Raw genomic sequence first — 18546 nt, 5'->3', positions numbered from 1 at the left:
GGAAGTCTATATATACCCCCTCATTTGGAATAATTAGGGGGGGATTAGCAATCTTGATTATGAGAAATTCTTTGAAATTTCAAAATCTATAATACTTATTTTTTAGCCTCCAACACTTATTCTTACCAGATCTTATTACTCAAATATCTTTGTGAGTGTGACTTAAGTGTTGTTGATACTATTTAATTTGAGAGCAAAACCTCAAGTGCTCTTGGGGGACTTCATTAATAAGTCTATCCTAGGAAGACTTCACTTGAGCTTCTGAGTATTGCAGTGTCATTGTAATATCTTGTGAAGTTCGTATTTGATTTTAATTGCAAAAATATTTTCAAATCATTTTCAAATATCTAGTGCATTTCATCTTGAAAAATCTTTGAAAAGATATTTGTTTATGTGGTAAAAATCTTTGTTGCAATATTCATTAAGTAAGATTATTAGTTGAATACAAAGATTAAAACTTCTTGCAAACCAAATCTATATATATATATATATATATATATATATATATATATATATATATATATATCTTGAGCTTTATACATTGAGAAAATATGTTGTTTGAGATATATGAAATTTGACTGATATCTTTGTTTGAGCATTTAGATTGAATATATATTTTTTGATACAAAGATCATATTGGTTGCACTCTCACGCACTGATTACAATGATTGAAAATATATTTGAGAGTAGACATCTAAAACCACATTGAGTTTACTTCATTATATCATTTGGTGGTGTATGTGATTGCGTAGATTGGGTACACATCTGCTTTACACGAAAGCATAATCACTGTACCACTTCATTGTGAAAAAATCTATTGTATTCTAGGCACAGGCCTGAAGAGGGAGACTAGCCATGGTAAATAGTCTCAGATTGGCTTAGACCTAATTAGGAAAGTTAGATGCGCCATCTTGGTTAAGGCGTGTTGGTTGAAGTCAGCCTCTTGAATTGACTTGGTTGTAATCGGTGCCGTTCCACCCATTAAGTGAGCCTTTAGTGGAATCGTCGGGCTTTCGAGTTAGAGGCGAGGACGTAGGCACAATTGGCCAAACTCCGATAACATATTGTATGCCTTGTTTATATTTCTGCACTTTATATTTACCGTACATGTATGTTATGGTGTGAATGATGCATTTAATTTAAATTTCCACATATTATATCTATTGGCACATTTGGAATTGCATAGAAAGACCCTAGGTTGTATTATACGACTATCTCATTCAACTTAGGAGATAAAATTTTAAAATTATTATTCACCTCGCTCTTGGGAATACACCAATTCTAACACAATCTCAGGTTTTTGCATCTACAACTAAATCGGGGTTGATGGTAGAAACTAAAGCTACCATTGGCAAGTTCAAGCGGCGTTGCTTGGACTTGGTGTTTGTCTCTAGTTGCTAGACGAGAGGCGGTCCAAACCTAACGTCCCAAGTTCAAGGTGGAGCTGCGGGCTCATGTTTTTAGTTTCTCCCAAGGGGCGTATGTTCACTAAGGTGGAGATTGTTGTGAATTGTGGCTCATATACCGAGTGGAAAGCATACACAAAGGGAAAACATAAAGGAAATCCCGGTAAAGCAGGGCAAATCATCGACGGTAGTCATGTAACCATCCACGGTTTGGTGCAGTGTCTGAATAAATTTCTATTCTGTCTGAAACTGTCAATGGTTTAGCTTGGGATTCCCAACACAAATTTCAAATTTTGAAAGATGGATATTAGTATGGTTGGGGTTTGGAGGAAAAACTTTCGGGAACTCTATATGTATGTCATATCTGAAGTATTTAAAGTGTGGTTGATAATGGTTGAGAATATCATTGAGAGGGTTCTTGTATTGCTCTTATAATTTGGATAAGAAGATAGTGAATCCTTATCATTTGCTTCTGTGGATGTAGACATTGCCAAACCACATAATTTCTTGTCTTTATGATTATTATTGCTTTCATTAATTTTCCGTGGTTGTGGATCATTTTGTATTTTTCATCATTAAAGTGTTGAATTGTGTGCTTGATCTTTTTTTTACAAATATATTTCGATGTGTTGTCTAGGGGTTTTACACAACATTATCCTTTAACGTTATACCACTTATCCATTTTAGCACCATCATCTTGGCAACTTTCACCTTTTGGATATGTTGTTTCTTAATCATCAGACATTTTGATCTATATAGTATAGTTGGTCTTACAACCATCCTATAGAATTTCCTTTTTAATTTTAATGGTATTCAACGATCACACAGCATGCTCAAAAACACTTATCCATTTTACCCAACCTACTTTAACTTCATGCATTACATCTTCTTCAATTTCCCTTTTAGCTTGCACAATAGATCAAAGGTATTGAAAATCTACTAGTGTTATTGATTTCTTCATCAAGTTTAACTTTATCTCCAATATTCCTCCTACTATGACTGAAATTACATTTTATATATTTAGTCTTATTTCTACTTTTCCTAAAGCCCATAGATTATAAAGATTCTCATCATAATTCAGATTTAAATTCTACCCCTAGTTTCATGAATCAAAACAATCATCTACAAACAAGATACATTATGGAACTTCATTTTGAATACTTCTAGTAAGTTCATCCATCACTAAAGCAAAAAAAAAAAAAAAAAAACCTACCTATTGTGATTGGAAATTCCTTAGTCAATGTTAGTTATTACTCCATTGTACATATCCTTAATAACATTAGTATACCTACTACATACACTTTTTTTTTAATTATATAATATATATAAGTCAATAAATACCACGCAAGACCCTTTTCTTTTCCCTCATTAATCTTTTTAAAAGATATATAGATATCTTATATAGTAGATCTCACAAGCATAAAATCAAATTAATTTTCTAAAATTTTTATTTTTAATCTTAATCTTTATTCAACTATCCTTTTCCACAATTTCATTGTATGACTCATAAGTTTAATTCCACGATAGTTAATACAACTTTAAATATCTCCTTTACTATATATAGGTATTAAAATATTTTTCCTTCATTCATATAATGTTTTCTTAATTTTTATAATTGTGTTAAATAAATTAATTAACCATATAATTAAGTTATCACCTAAGCATTTTTTAAATTTCAATTGGGATGTTATCTAGTCCTATAATTTTTCAAAATTTCATGTTCTTTAATGCAAAGTTGACTTTGTTAGCTTTAATTTTGTGAATAAATCTCATATTTTAGTATTTTCCTCATTTGTCCCTTGTACATTTAAACTTTCTACTTGATTTTTATTTAATAGCTTACTAATGTAACTTTGTCATCTTTCTTTTATGTCTTCTTCTATAACCAAGACAGTGTCATCTCACTTTTTCTACATTTTACATTACCTAAGTTTTTACTCTTTTTTTCTCTAACTTTAACAAGTTTAGATATGTCTCTTTGCCCTTCATTTGTATCTAATTTAGCAAATAAATTATTAAATGATCTATGTTTAGCTTCACCAACGGTCTTTTTGAATTTTTTTCTCACTTCTTTATACTTTTAGAAGTTTTCTATGTTAACATTTTTGACATGTCTTATACCAAATTCTTTTTGTTTTTATAGCTTTTGGACATCTTAATCCCACCACCAACTTCCCTCGCTATACGAGAATCTTTCTCTTGACTCACTAAAAATTTATTTTGTTTTTTTTTTTTTTTTTTTTTTTTTTGAGTTAGCTAGATACTCCAAATAATGTTTGTGTCTGACATCCTCTATTGTCTAATTACTATTTTTTTTATTATATTTTTTTCCCTTTAAGTTCCACCACCTAATTCTCTTGTACTGATTTATATTTTCCTTTCTCTTTTTGTTGGAGTGTCATGCTTAGAGGAATCCAGGCCATCCATTTGATGGGATGATCAAACGGCTGCTATGTCATAAGTTGTTAAGGGGGGGCATTGTTGTAATTTGATTCCTTTGTTTTAGTTGTAAATGAAACAACAGGGGCAGGGGTTTTTCTTCTTATGTTTTTGGTAGCCTCAGAAACTTCAGCGTAGAGCAGGTCTTCCCTTTTCCAGCCGTGAGAGACGTCTTCCCTTTCAGCCGCGAGAGTCTTCAGCAGCCGCGAGAGAGAGCACTTGCAGCCGAGAGAGATCCTTCACCTGCGCACGAGAGAAGGTGACGGCAGGAGGGCATTCAGCGTTGGGGATCTCCAGTAGAGGTTCACGCTCAGGTAAAGGGGAGGTAATGCACAGATCTAATTTCTTCGGAGGGTTTCTTTTAGGGAAATCAGAGAGAAAGATAGGGAAAAACCTAGGATTCTTCGCAGGTGCGAAGAGGGGCTTTCTTGGGTCATTCTTGGGCTAATTTCCAGAGGAAATTGGTAAATCAAGGGTAAATCTGTGTATGTATATTTATTTACGCCGGATTTAATTTAGTATCTCGGAAGGTGAGTTTCTGCCGTGGATGTAGGCCAATTTTTGGGTCAAACCACGTAAATGTGTTCTTGTGATTGTGTGATTGGCATGTTTATGCCTTTCTAGATTTATTGAGGCTTTGCTGAATTTTATTTGGTGAATAAAATATTTTTCTTGCTCAGGCTTAGCACACACACACATGTTAAAATAAACAAGTTTTTGTTTAGGTGTGATTGTGGTTGATGCTTAAGTAAAATCAGAATGTGGTTTGTTTATAATTAATTAAAATCTAAAAATTAGAATTAACAATTAGCTTAATTACACACAACAAGTGGAATCAGAGCCTGATTATGTGATGGGGACCGCTAGGTTTGAAATAGAAAAATTCACCGGGAAAAATGACTTTAGTTTATGGAGGATCAAGATGCGTGCCATCTTGGTACAGTAGGGGCTTGAGGAGGCTCTTCTCGAAGAAAAGAAGGGAGCTTCCACTTCATAAGAGGGGAAACTAAGTTTACCCTCCACTGACAAAGTGAAGCCAGAAATCCTCCAAAAGGCACATAGTGCCATTATCTTGTCCTTAGGAGACAAAGTGCTTAGGGAAGTTGCCAATGAGGATACGGCAGCTGGAGTTTGGTCAAAACTAGAAAGTTTGTACATGACAAAATCCCTAGCAAATAGACTCCATAAGAAGACTAGACTCTACACCTTTAGAATGACCCTTGGAACATAAATTGATGAACATTTAGATAAATTTAATAAAATTTTTTTGGATCTTGCTAATATTGATATTAGTATATATGAAGAAGACCAGACAATTCTTTTATTGAGTTCTCTTGATTCCACATATGAAAATATTAAAGAAACCATGATGTATGGGAGAGAGAGGCTAACTTTAGAATATGTGCAAGACATTTTGCACTCTAGGGAATTGCGCACTAAGTTTGAGTCTAAATCAGGGTCAGGAAAAGGGTTAAATGTGAGAGGTAGGTCTGAAAAGAGGGACAAGAAAGGAAAAGACACGAGGTCTAGATCAAAGTCTAAGAGCAAAGCACTAAAGTGTTTTGCATGTCACAAGGAAGGACCTTTTAAGAGAGACTACCCTGAGAGGAAAAAGGTTGCAAATGCCACCACCTCTGAATCAAAGGGTAAGGCAGTTGTAGTTTTAAACGGGTATGATAGTGCGGAAGTGTTGAACGTCTCTAATAAAGATTCGGGAAAAGAATGGATATTAGATTCAGGATGTTCCTTCCACATGTGTCCATTGAAAAACTGGTTTGAGTCCTTTACAAGCTTAGAAAGAGGTCATGTTATCCTAGGAAACAATAAGTCATGTAAAACACAGGGTATTGGGACTGTGAGACTTCTAATGCAAGATGGGATTGAAATAGTGCTAAGAGATGTGAGGTACATACCTGAGCTGAAGAGAAACTTGATTTCTCTTGGTAGCTTAGATAAGACAGGGTACACATTTAAGTTTGGAGAAGGTAGCCTAAGAGTATGTAGAGCTTCACTGGTAGTGATGAAAGGGGTGCTTAAGAATGGGTTGTACACCTTAGTAGGAAAGACAGTGATTGGTGAGGCTTCACCTATCAATCACAGAGTAGAAAATCAGGTTTCCTTGTGGCATAAGAGGTTAGGACATGTTAGCCAACAAGGCCTAAAAGAGCTAGAGAAATAAGGGCTGCTTCGGGATATGAAACTTGAGGAATTGTTATTCTGTGAGGAGTGTGTCTTGGGTAAGTCTACTAGGGTTAGTTTGAAGAAGTCCACTCACACCACGAAACAGACTTTTGATTACATATATTCAGACTTGTGGGGGCCTGTTACAGTTAGTTCTCATGGTGGTTCTATGTATTTTCTGTCAATTATAGATGACTTTTCTAGGAAAGTATGGGTTTATATTCTAAAACATAAAAGTGATACTTTTGAAAAGTTTAAAAAATGGAAAACCTTAGTTGAAACTCAAGTTAGCAGAAAAGTTAAAACACTGAGAACAAACAATGGATTAGAATAATTGTCAAGTGAATTTTGTAAAGTTAGGGACATTGCTAGACATAGGACTGTTAGGGATACTCCCCAACATAATGGACTAGCTGAAAGGATGAATAGGACTACTCTGGAGAGGGTAAGATGCATGTTAGCCACTTCACGTCTTCCCAAGACCTTTTGGGCAGAGGCGGTGACCACTGCTGCATACCTTATTAATAGGTGTCCTTCCATAGCTCTAAATTTTAAAACCCCTCAAGAAATCTAGTCGGGTAAGCCTGCTAATTATCAGGGTTTAAAAATTTTTGGGTGCGTAGCCTATGCCCACATTAGAACTGATAAATTAGAGCCTAGGGCTATTAAATGTATTTTTGTGGGATACCCAGAGGGGGTTAAAGGCTATAAGCTCTGGGTTGTAAAACCTAGAAAACAAAAATGTATTATTAGATGTAGTTTTTAATGAAACTAAAATGGGAGGAAAACCAGAAAATTCATATGAAAGTGTTAGGCATTCTGATAATAGTGACCTGCAGCTTGAGGTGAAGCAACCCTCCACTTCTCATAGCCATTTAGAAACAGATGCTGCAGATTTTGAGGAGTGAAACTCAGAACTAGAAACCTCTGAATTAAGTAAAACATACCTTCTAACTTGGGATAGGGAGAGGAGGGTCATAAGACCTCCTCAAAGGTATGGGGAAGCTGATATGACAGCTTTTACTCTTTCTGTTGCTGAAACAGAAATTGAGGTGGAGCCTAGGACTTTTAGAGAGGTCATGGATAGTAAAGAGACTGAAAAATGGATTCTTACAATGCAAGAAGAAATGGAGTCTTTAAACAAGAATGAGACATAGGTTATGATACCTAGACCGGAAAAACAGAAACTCATAGGATCCAAGTGGATCTTTAAGAGGAAAGAGGGAATCTCTGGTGTTGAACCACCTAGGTATAAAGCTAGGTTAGTGGCTAAGGGACTTACAGAAAGGGAAGGGGTAGACTATACTGAAATATTTTCCCCTGTTATGAGGCGTAGTTCAATTAGAAATCTATTATCTTTTGTTGCTGTACATGACTTGCATTTGGAACAATTTGATGTTAAAACTGCTTTCTTGCATGGTACTTTAGAAGAACAGTTTATATGCAACCTCCCAAGGGCTTTGATACGGAAATGAATAAAAATCATGTACTTTTATTAAAGAAATCTTTATATAGGCTGAAACAATCACCTAGACAATGGTATAAACGATTTAATTCTTACATGACTCAAAATGATTTCTATAGAAGCAATTATTATGGCTGTGTTTATTTTAAATCATGTGATAAATGTCATATATATTTGCTATTATATGTTGATGACATGTTGGTTACTTATGGAAACATGGATATGTTAAATCAAATTAAGTGCATGCTTAAATATGAATTTGAAATGAAAGACTTAGGACCTGTTAAAAGGATATTTGGTATGGAAATAACTAGAGAAAGGAATTAAAAGCTTCTCTACTTGTCTCAAAAGCCTTGTATTTCAAAGGTGTTAAAAAGATTTTGAATGAGTCATGTTATATCTACTTCTATTTTTATTACACAACATGTTAAATTGTCTAGAAAATAGTGTCCTGAAACCTAAAATGAGTCACTATTTATGAATAGAATACCTTATGCTAGTATGATTGGTAGTGTAATGTATGTTATGGTATGTTCTAGACCTGATCTATCTCATGTTGTAAGTCAAGTGAATAGATTTATGAGTAAACTTGGAAAACCACATTGGCATGCTTTGAAACAAATTTTTATATACTTGTTTGGAACAAAAGAGCAAGGATTAATATTTGGTAAAAGGGATATGCATTGTGAAATAGGGTTAAAATGATATGTAGATTCTGACTATGCTAGAAATCTAGACACCAAGAAATCTTTTTCTGGTATGGTCTTTTCTTTTTTAGGTAGTGCTATTAGTTGGAAATCACACATGCAATCGGTGGTAGCCTTGTCTACCACGAAGGCTAAATATATTGCCATGACTAAAGCCTTTAAGGAGGTTATATAGATTAAAGGACTGTGCCTAGAGTTAGGAATGTATAGTGGAACTATTATAATTTATTGTGACAATCAAAGCACTATTCATTTGGTTAGGAATCATATTTATCATGATAGGTCCAAATATATAGATGTTAGGCTGCATTTTGTGAGAGATATTATTTCTAATGGTGAAATAGAAGTAATGAAAATTCCAACAGAGGATAGTCCTTCTGATATGATGACTAAAACAGTACCTAAATCCAAGTTTGAATATTGTTCGAACTTGGTTAACCTTGGAAGTTTCTAGTGTTTGTTTTGCAGGAACCATCTGAGATGCTAAGGAGGTACAAGGGTCACAAGCTTGCCAAGGTGGAGAATTGTTAGTGTCAAGCTTAGAGGACTCCGGGCCATCCATTTGATGGGATGATCAAACGACAGCTGTGTCTTAAGCTGTTAAGGGGGCATTGTTGTAATTTGTTTCCTTTGTTTTAGTTGTAAATGAAATAGCAGGGACAGGGGATTTTCTTCTTGCGGTTTTGGCAACCTCAGAAACTTCAGCGCAGAGCAAGTCTTCCCTTTTCCAACTGTGAAAGACGTCTTCCCTTTCAGCCGCAAAAGTCTTCAGCAGCCGCGAGAGAGAGCACCTGTAGCCGAGAGAGATCCTTCACCTACGCACGAGAGAAGGAGACGGCAAGAGGGTGTTCGGCGTTGGGGATCTCCAACAAAGGTTCACGCTCAGGTAAAGGGGAGGTAATGCACAGATCTAATTTATTGGGAGGGTTTCTTTTAATGAAATTAGGGAGAAAGATAGGGAGAAACCTAGAGTTCTTCGCAGGTGCGAAGAGGGGCTTTCTTGGGTCATTCTTGGGCTGATTTCAAGAGGAGATTGGTAAGCCAAGGGTAAATCAGTGTATGTATATTTATTTCCGCCGGATTTAATTTAGTATCTCGAAAGGTGAGTTTCTGCCGTGGATGTAGGCCAATTTTTGGGCCGAACCACGTAAATGTGTTCTTGTGATTGTGTCATTGGCATGTTTATGCTTTGCTGGATTTATTGAGGCTTTGCTGAATTTTATTTGGTGAATAAAATATTTTTCTTGTTCAGGCTTAGCGCGCACACACACACACTTTAAAATAAACAAGTTTTCGTTTAGGTGTGATTGTGGTTGATGCTTAGGTAAAATCAGATTGTGGTTTGTTTATAATTAATTAAAATCTAAAAATTAGAATTAGCAATCAGCTTAATTACACACAATACTTTTATTATTTAATACATATATGTAACACTATATTGTGTAGTTGAGCTTCACCTAGAATTACTTTACAATTCTTACATGATAAACTACCTACCCTCCTAGTTAAGAGAAAATTTATTTGACTTTTATTTTGTCCACTTTTGAAGGTTATTTGTGTTCTCCTCTTTTTTGAAATTAAATATTCATTGTAATAAAATCATATGACATGGTGAAAGCTAAAATCATATTCCCAGATTCATTTTTATCTCTATATTCATATCCTCCCTGTATTATCTCATAACATTTATTATCACTTCCAATGTCTCCATTCAAATATACTCCTATGAATATTTTCTTAGTTCCTGATATCTCTTTATATAATACTATCCATATCTTTTCAAGATTAGTTATTGAAGTTTTTTGCTAAGCCTAGTTGAGGAGCATAAGTACTACTGACATTTATTATCTCTTGTCCTAAAACCATATTGATTTTTATAATTTCATCCCCTACTCTTTGGGCATCTACAATATTATCTTTTATTTCTTTTGTCTATACTAATTCCAACCGTATTCTTATATTTTTCTTTTCTAGATCACCAAAGTGTGAATCCTAATTTTTTAATTTCTCTAACTTTCTCCCCCACCCACTTAGTTTCTTGAAGGCAACTAGATTAATTTTTCTTCTAATCCTTGTGTCCACTATCTCCATCCTTTTATATGTAAGTTACCATATATTCCAAGCTCCCTTCTAGATAGCCTTAATCTAATGGGCATCTCTCCCATCTATGCTTAGTTTGCAAGCACTTGTCTTCCATGCTTAATCTATGGGCTTGAGATATTCTATGCTTAACTTGCTAGCATTCACTTGTGCTCAATTTGGAATATCCATCCATATGCTCATCATCCCACCATCTATGTCTAGTTTAAGGCATCTTTTTTGTACTCAATTTATGAGCATCCCTTTTGCACAATCTATTGGCGTGCCATCACCTAGGCATAATGATCTCTCTAAAAGACTCAAAAACATTTGTCTTTTTGTGCTCAATTTGTGAGTATGCATTCATCTTTAAGCACCTATCTCTTATGCCAATCTGGGGACGCTTAGTTTATGATCAACATAGGAACAATTACCTATCCATGCTTGAAAGTGACCGTATATCTTTCATGATCAACTTGTCAGCATGCATCCACACTTGATCCGTGACACTTGAGTCATGCTTAACCTCAAGCATCTCAAATAGCATTTCTTTCATGCATACTCAACCCGTGAGCACCATTCTTTCATGGGTCTACCATGAAAGTAATCCTAAGTCATGCCTACCATCTCCTGATAAGTGAAAATTCCAGTCCTTCCTCGTCCTTCCTCCATCTCATTACACAAGAGGACCCATGCATTCATTAGTTTTAATGTCACTAACTTTAGGCAAAATAAGTATTTAGTCATTCATTTATCTACACATTCTTATCTTCATAAATGAAGATTCAACGAGATAATGTAAAATACCAACATAAAGACCTGCCATCTTTCAACTATCAATTTTTTAAACATTATCCTTTGATAGGCCCAGTTGAGCCTATGCATATATTTCTTGATCACCCATCAAAGAATCAGCCCCTACACTAGTACAATTTTGAAGGTGGGGTAACTCACATTTAGAATATGCTTACTTTGACTAAGATCTTTAGAGAAAATTCTGTACTACAATTTCATGGAGGAACTTTAGGACATCCTTGGGGGAAATACACCAAGTGCCATAGCTAACGAAGTAGCTCTAAAGCATGTGTACAAACGCATAATGAGAGATGTGATCTTGCCCGCAAGGGTAATGAAATTATCAGTGAGGCTAACAAGTGGACAAAAGCAAATGAAAACGGATGCTTATAATGAAAAGATTAAGACATTGAGTACATCATAGATAGAGTTAAAAAGAATATAAAAGAACCAAGTGATAAATTCAATTTTATTTCTTTTCATTCCATTCGGATGTACCAAACATGTGGTAAGTTTGTGTCTTCTTCTTGAGAAGAGTAAGAATCCAACCTCAGTATCCAAACTCAAAGAACCCAAATGCATCCATTACAAAGAAAAAGGAAAACTACAATGGAAAAATTCATGTACTTTGGATGTCATGTTAAGATAATTATAATGAGAATTGCTGAAACTAAGGCTTCAAAACAAGCTCCAAATCTTTGTTGTGTGTGTTTAGGGAATGAAGCAATATTTTTTCAAAAGTGGTGCTACAAGTCATATTTGTTTGTATAGGAGAATGCCGCTACAAGAAGGAAATGTGAACAATGATAAATTGTTAAAACATTTTTTTTTTTCAAAGAAAAACTAATGAAGAGGAACATCAAAATAAAACTAAAGCAAATGATTTTTCAAAAAAATAAATAAATAAACCAAATTGAAAAAAAAAAAAACTCACATTTTTACAGTTTTAAGGGGGTGGTGCAATATTTTTTCCTTTTTTTTGCCCCTTTTTTCTTTCTAAGAGAAAGAAAAAAAAAAATTTAACCAGTCAAAGAAAATACATACCAAAAAATAAAAACATTTTTGAGCAAAACATAATGCATCCCACACATTAAATTGATTAAGATATTACTAAAGCAAAAAATAAAAATAAAAAGGATGGGGAGGAGTGGGAGAAAGATGCCACCAAAAAGACAATCAAGAAACAAAATCCCTTCTTTCCCCTAGATTTGCAGGCGACTGGGACACCTAATTTGGAGTCCATCATTGCAATCCACAAGCAAAAGACAGAATGTAAAGTTACCGAGAGACAGACTTAGGTATTGAGAAAATGTAGTAAATCTATGAACAGAACAAAGCAAAACAATTGCCAAGATCCAAGAGCCGTCCAAGCCAATATAAATAAGATTTAGAATACTTTAACTGAAATGATCCAAACACAATAATTAAAAAAATCCAACATCCTTTTACAACAAATATAGATTATTGTAGAGAACATTATTGTTGTGCACAAACTTATGAGGAAAGGGTATGGCTCTCCTTTGCACATCTATAAAAGAGTCCTAATTTTTGGGTTGTTCTAAACTAACTTCTTCTTCCTGAAAATCGTACACTAGATCATTAAGATATTCAATGTTATTGTAAACTAAAGAATTTCAAATTGGTTGCAATATTGTATATCTAATTCAAATAATGCATATATGAAGAATACACTCACACTGTTTATGCATCAGAACTTGAAAATGCCTCTGTGGAGTAGATAAGGGTACAAAACATTAGGGTTTTGTGCTTTGACTGGGCTTTTGAACAGTTTTTCACGTTCACCAGACTGGAGTTTTTGTATTTACTTTCCCACCCTCATTTGCGTACTTTTCTAGAAAACAAAGGAGCAATGAAATCGAAGGTATTTTGAAATTTCAAAAATCAGACAAATTGGGGGGATCTCCTTCATATAGTATGTAGTGTGGATGAGGTCTAGCCATGTTCTGTAGTTAACCTAAAGAAAGAAGTACCATGCCATACAATGTTTGACTAGGAGATTTTCAGTGGAAGTAATTTAGTAGTGAAAAAGTGGCTTCATCCAAAGAAAAATGCCCATGCAGAAATCTAGACCATCCACAACTGCCTCATTGATCAAGTTAATTTGTACGTGCTGACCATTGAATAAGGATAAGAATTTTGTGAACTAATTTAGAGCTTGATTAACCCCCTAAACTATGTAAAAATTTAGGTTGTTTTGGTAAACATCTAAAACTTAAGAATCATAAAAAAAAACAAAAATACAAAGAGAACTATCTAAATTAAACTGAAAATTTACATATCACAAACCAAAAGAAAAAAGAAAAGAAAAATCTTACCACAAAAGACCCAAAAATAGTATAAAACACAACAAAAAGCAACAAAAGTATCAATCACCCCAAAAAAAAAAGGAAAAAGAAAGCAGATAAACATCCAGATCAGTTGATCTAACTTCACAAAGCAACCACAGAACAGAGGAGAAAGTGATTTTCTTCTTTAGGATTCTCAGCAACCAAGGCTCAACGAAAACTGAAAAAACAAAGAGAGGTGCTAGTGGATCTACCCAATCAATTTCAGGTTTCTCAAATCATTTTGGATTCGAAAAGGAAAAAAAAAAAGTCAATCTCTCTGTTTCACACCGTATTTGCCATGTTAACCATCTCCACCACAGGAGGAACTATGGTCCATCCAGAACTGATTTACAACAGAGGAGGCTACAGGAGGAGGTTGTCGCTGTCATGTCAACCATCTCCATCAGACCTGATTGTGAGAGCCAGTGGTAGGAAACTATAGATTGTGGGAATATCAACCATCTTCATGTAGATGTCGAGTTACTCGTTGGTTGTGGGAGGCAGTTGAGAGAGGATGAGGTCACAGAGGTTTCATTGATGGTCATTGCTCATGGGAGGATGTGTCTAAAGTTTTCTAGGGACAGATTGATTGTTGAATTAATGAAAGGGGTTAAGAGGGTATTTAGACATGCTGCCAAAAAAAAAAGTCAGTCGCTTAATTTTGAAACCCATTCAGTGTATTGGTCCATTAAACAGTTCATTAAGAGCAAATAAAAGACCTTGAATCCTCACAGCAAAACCATAATAATATAACTATCAATCAAAAGTGCACATCAACTCGCTGGTAGTCTGTAGGTGTTGGCCCTAGATACTAACTGCATATTTGGTATTTAAGAATGGAATGGAATAAAATATTTCACTTAATTTATCAAGCTCTCCATGCAAATTTTCATTTCATTCCTTTTAGAGAACATCTTTTCCACAATCTATATTACAAATCTCAGGTTGTGTTCTAAAATTTTACATTAACTTCTCAAGAGGCTCCATTACTCCATATCTTTATTGCCTAATTTTCTCTATCAAATTACTCGCATCATATTTGTCATGCTCTCCATACAAATTTTGATTTCATTCCTTTCAGAGATCATCTTATCCACAATCTATATTACAAATCTCAGGTTGTGTTCTAAAATTTTACTTTAACTTCTCAAGAGGCTCCATTACTCCATATCTTTATTGCCTAATTTTCTCTATCAAATTACTCGCATCATATTTGTCATGCTCTCCATATAAATTTTGATTTCATTCCTTTCAGAGATCATCTTATCCACAATCTATATTACAAATCTCAGTTCGTGTTTTAAAATTTTACAATAACTGGTCAAGAGGTTCCATTACTCCATATCTTTATTGCCTAATTTTCTCTATCAAATTATTCACATCAAATTCTGAACTATTTCATTCTCAAAAAACATTTAAACAGGGAAGTTGCAAAGGCAGAAAACAATAAGGACATATAAAATGGAACACTGGAAAAGAAGGAAAACACTTTCCAGATAAACCTTGATGAATTTGACTGAAAGAGAAAACAAATCTTGAGCTGAAGTATTACTTCAGAAGCACATCAGATTCTCTCACATCCAGGCAAAGCTCAATTAAGTAGATGCCTAATTTGGCTGAAGGTCTACTACCAATCAAAATCACTTTTTTACAGTACATGTTTTTTCCTGTAACAGTCGTTTATGAAGAAAAGATGGTATTATTTCATATTTGGATGGAGATACAAGGCTAGTAGGATTATTACCTTCTTGACTGTCTAGTGGATCAAGTTGACGGCTTCAAAAATTTGAGACGGCACACAGAAATGCACGATGACCAAATAGTATACTCATATGCAGTCTACAGTGATTCTAAAACTAGTAAGTTAGTAACTACATCATCTTTATGACTAGTACTGTACCTTCTAGACGATGGCATTAACCAATCAATCACTTTACTCCACTAGGTTGCATGCAAGTGACATTACCACATTAATTATGCTTGTAGTCCCATCTGCCTTGCATGTTTCAATTATCACTAAAAAAAATTTGGTTGAATATGCACTTTGTACAGATTCAAAGCTCTTCAATAGCCTCTCCGGTTCAGGCTAATATTGAGAAGTAAATTTTCAAACCAGTATCTAAAGGTATAATCAAGAAACTTGCTGCTGCGAAACAGCTCATAAAATCTAAAGGACAACCTCTACTGTCGATATCAGAGAATACCCACCATTGAAATCCACACAATTTCTTTCCTAGACTATTATTCAAATTGATTATGCGTTATATAAGGGTACGACATCGGCTACCACATCTCTCAAACTTTCGAGCATCATAACCAAAGCCACATATAACATCATCAGTCAAAGCATTGTATTTTAATACATTCTTACAAATCTCTAAGCTTTTGAGTTCAACTAAACCAATAAACAAACAATCTCCGAAGCATTTAAAGCATTTTCTCCCTTCTTTTACACTGGCAGAAAAAAAAAAAAAAAAAAAAAAATCAGAACCGAAGCCTTTAGTTTGCAAATTCAAATAGTACCAAATGGTTCAGCATTTTGGACAACTTTGAAAAGGGTATATTTCACATATTACCAAAGGCAAGCAAACACAGAGCACCTCTTTTTTCGCCGTCATGGGAGGGAAGCAAGCGCGATAAGTACACATACAGAGATTTTATCAGGAGAGAATTGAAGGGGAGAGATTAGGGTGAGTACCAAAGACGAGCGGTGGGGAAGAAGAAAGCACATGTGATACTTTGATCAGACGATCTTGATTTCCTGGGAAGTTGCAGTGGCCTTAGAGACGGGGGAATTGGGAGCGTCAGATTGGGATGGATTGAGAGGGGCTCGGAGGTCTTGATCGTCTGGATCGTAATCGGGGTTGAGAGATCGATCAATGGCTTCGCGGCCCTTGTCGAGACAGGGCTTGCAGGCCATTTCTATGGTTATCCAACCCAACACCACTCCTGCTATTGCTATGACAGCGCTCGTCAGTGCACCCATTCTCTCTCTCCCTCTCTCTCTCTCTCTCTCTCTCCTGCGTTGTTGCAGAGATCAAGAGAAGGCGAACCGGGATGGAGTACCGAAGGCGACAACTTTTAACTTTTACATATTTTTTCTTTGGTGGGTTTTAATTTACGAGATTACGCTATTTATGCGACTTGAAAACCCCTCACCCTAAGAAAACGTAAATTGCAAAATTAGAAGGTCTAATATTAGAATTTTTCTTAGAGCCTTCTTTTCCATTTTATTTTTTTCTTCTCATCTCTAACTAAATGACCTATTTTGACGAGGTTATAAGTGGGATGATGGGTACATTATAGCGTGCCAAGGTTTGGACTCGGATATTTTATTTATTTATTTAAAAACTATTACCTTTTAATGTGTTTTGTGAAGGAGCAATGCAAAAAAAAAAAAAAAAAAAAAAAAAAGGTCTTAAAAGTTCTTAGAGGGTGCAAAAGTTTAAGAGAAGTAAAATTTATTTTATATATCATAAGTCGGTGATTTTCAATAATAAAACAATCCAACTATAGTCATTTTTAGAAGGACGAACTTGTTAAACTAGGTTGTTTGAGTTATGCTTTGTATTTTATTTATAGAAAAAAAAATTCCCATTGTCTTATCCACATATAGAAAAGATATCAAGGCAAAGCAATAAGCCAAATGTACATTCATATGTTCATTCATCAACATATTAAAAAGAAAAAGAAAAAAGAAAAGATCTCTCCTTCCTTTTCTACCACTTAATAGCAATCTACAACTTGATATTTTCTATTTTTGAGATGCTCATTTTTCCTTTGATAGGAGTTCGTGCGGGTTAGCTGGAAAACACACACTCATTTGACCAAAACCTAAATACATGGACTTGAATTTTTGGCCTTCAAGGGTTCACTCCACCAAGCATTGCGCTTCTGTCCAAGATGCCTATCGCCATTAAGGGGTTTTTATTAGTTAAATGTGCAAGTTTGATATGTGGTATCAACTTTTGGGTTAGGATTTTGGGTTGGTCTTGTTTATTTAGATAATTGCAAGGAGGGTATGAAGCTTTTCGAACATTTTGTTCTTATTTGTTTTATGATTGTTGTTCCGTTTGGTTGGTTAAAAAAATAGTGAAGTGACAAATTTGAGAAATTTATCGATTTTTTGTTTTGCAAAATGATGAGTATGTTTTTCAAGGTTTTAAAATTAACAAAATCCTAAATTAAAATGTTAATTTTTTTTTTTTCCTTTCCTATATTTTCTAGGCTACCCAATTGAGCATGAAAAATTGACCCTTTTGTGTTGTTATTTGTGGAAGTTCAATAGTTTAGCATTGGAGACTGTGGTGTTGAAGGATTTGGATAAGCATAGTACTCAAAAGTTGCATGTATAGGGTTCATTTTCTTGGGATAGATAGACGGGAAGGTTTGGAATATAACTTGGAAGTAAGAAATTTAGGTTTATTAAGGTGACATTTTTATAATTATTTAAAAATATAAAAATAGATTATGAAAAATATTATCCCCAATTGAAGAGTCCTTAGGACACTTTAAAGTGTGATAAGTTGTGTGACACATTTTTGCAATTTTTTAATTTTTTATTTTTTAAAAATTTGATTTTTCATTAGGGGACACTTGTTAAATTTATAAAAAGGAAAACTATATTGACATTTGTCAATTTTTAATAAAAGGGTTATTCAAATTTGTATTTCAACAAAGAGACATAAGATAGCTTCTCATTAGAAAGAAAAAAAAATTAGATTTGGGAGTTTGGTAACTAAGTTGTAAGACGCCTAAAAGTATTTAAAATGACTAAAATAGATATATATTTTTAGGAAACATAATTAATGCATAGATAGTTTTGTAATATTTGAATAAAGAATTAACGACAACAATGGAATTGAACAGAAAATATTAACGTTTAGCTTTTAAAAGTTTCCAATATGTAACTTTTAAAAGGTTACCAAAAAAGTTAAAAGTTGGCTTTTAAGAGCTAAAAAAGTTGTTTGCCAAATATGTGCAACCCAATTTTTACTTTTAAAAAGGAAAAATGGAGGTGAAAAAGGGGAACCAAACTCACCCTTAAAGCTTTTAAATACTAAAAGCTAACTTTTTCTCCAATGAAATATTATATTCTATTGTTGTCCTTAATTTTTTCAAATATT

General features: G+C 34.3%; 1 protein-coding gene across 1 annotated transcript; it reads right to left on the bottom strand.

The window, feature by feature from the left end:
* Nucleotides 1-15733: 15733 nt before the first annotated feature.
* Nucleotides 15734-16524, bottom strand: LOC131144295 (outer envelope membrane protein 7-like). The gene has a single exon (XM_058092850.1). It carries the CDS (start codon nucleotides 16404-16406, stop codon nucleotides 16164-16166), a length of 243 nt encoding a protein of 80 aa, XP_057948833.1. The 5' UTR covers nucleotides 16407-16524; the 3' UTR covers nucleotides 15734-16163.
* Nucleotides 16525-18546: the final 2022 nt, after the last annotated feature.

This window comes from Malania oleifera, chromosome 12, assembly GCF_029873635.1.
Source record: "Malania oleifera isolate guangnan ecotype guangnan chromosome 12, ASM2987363v1, whole genome shotgun sequence".
In the NCBI taxonomy this organism is placed as follows: domain Eukaryota; kingdom Viridiplantae; phylum Streptophyta; class Magnoliopsida; order Santalales; family Ximeniaceae; genus Malania; species Malania oleifera.
This window is presented reverse-complemented; position numbering and strand designations above follow the sequence as displayed.

What these genes read in the sequence shown, in the direction of transcription:
- LOC131144295 (XM_058092850.1), bottom strand. Translation starts at nt 16,406, where the DNA reads ATGGGTGCACTGACGAGCGCTGTCATAGCAATAGCAGGAGTGGTGTTG.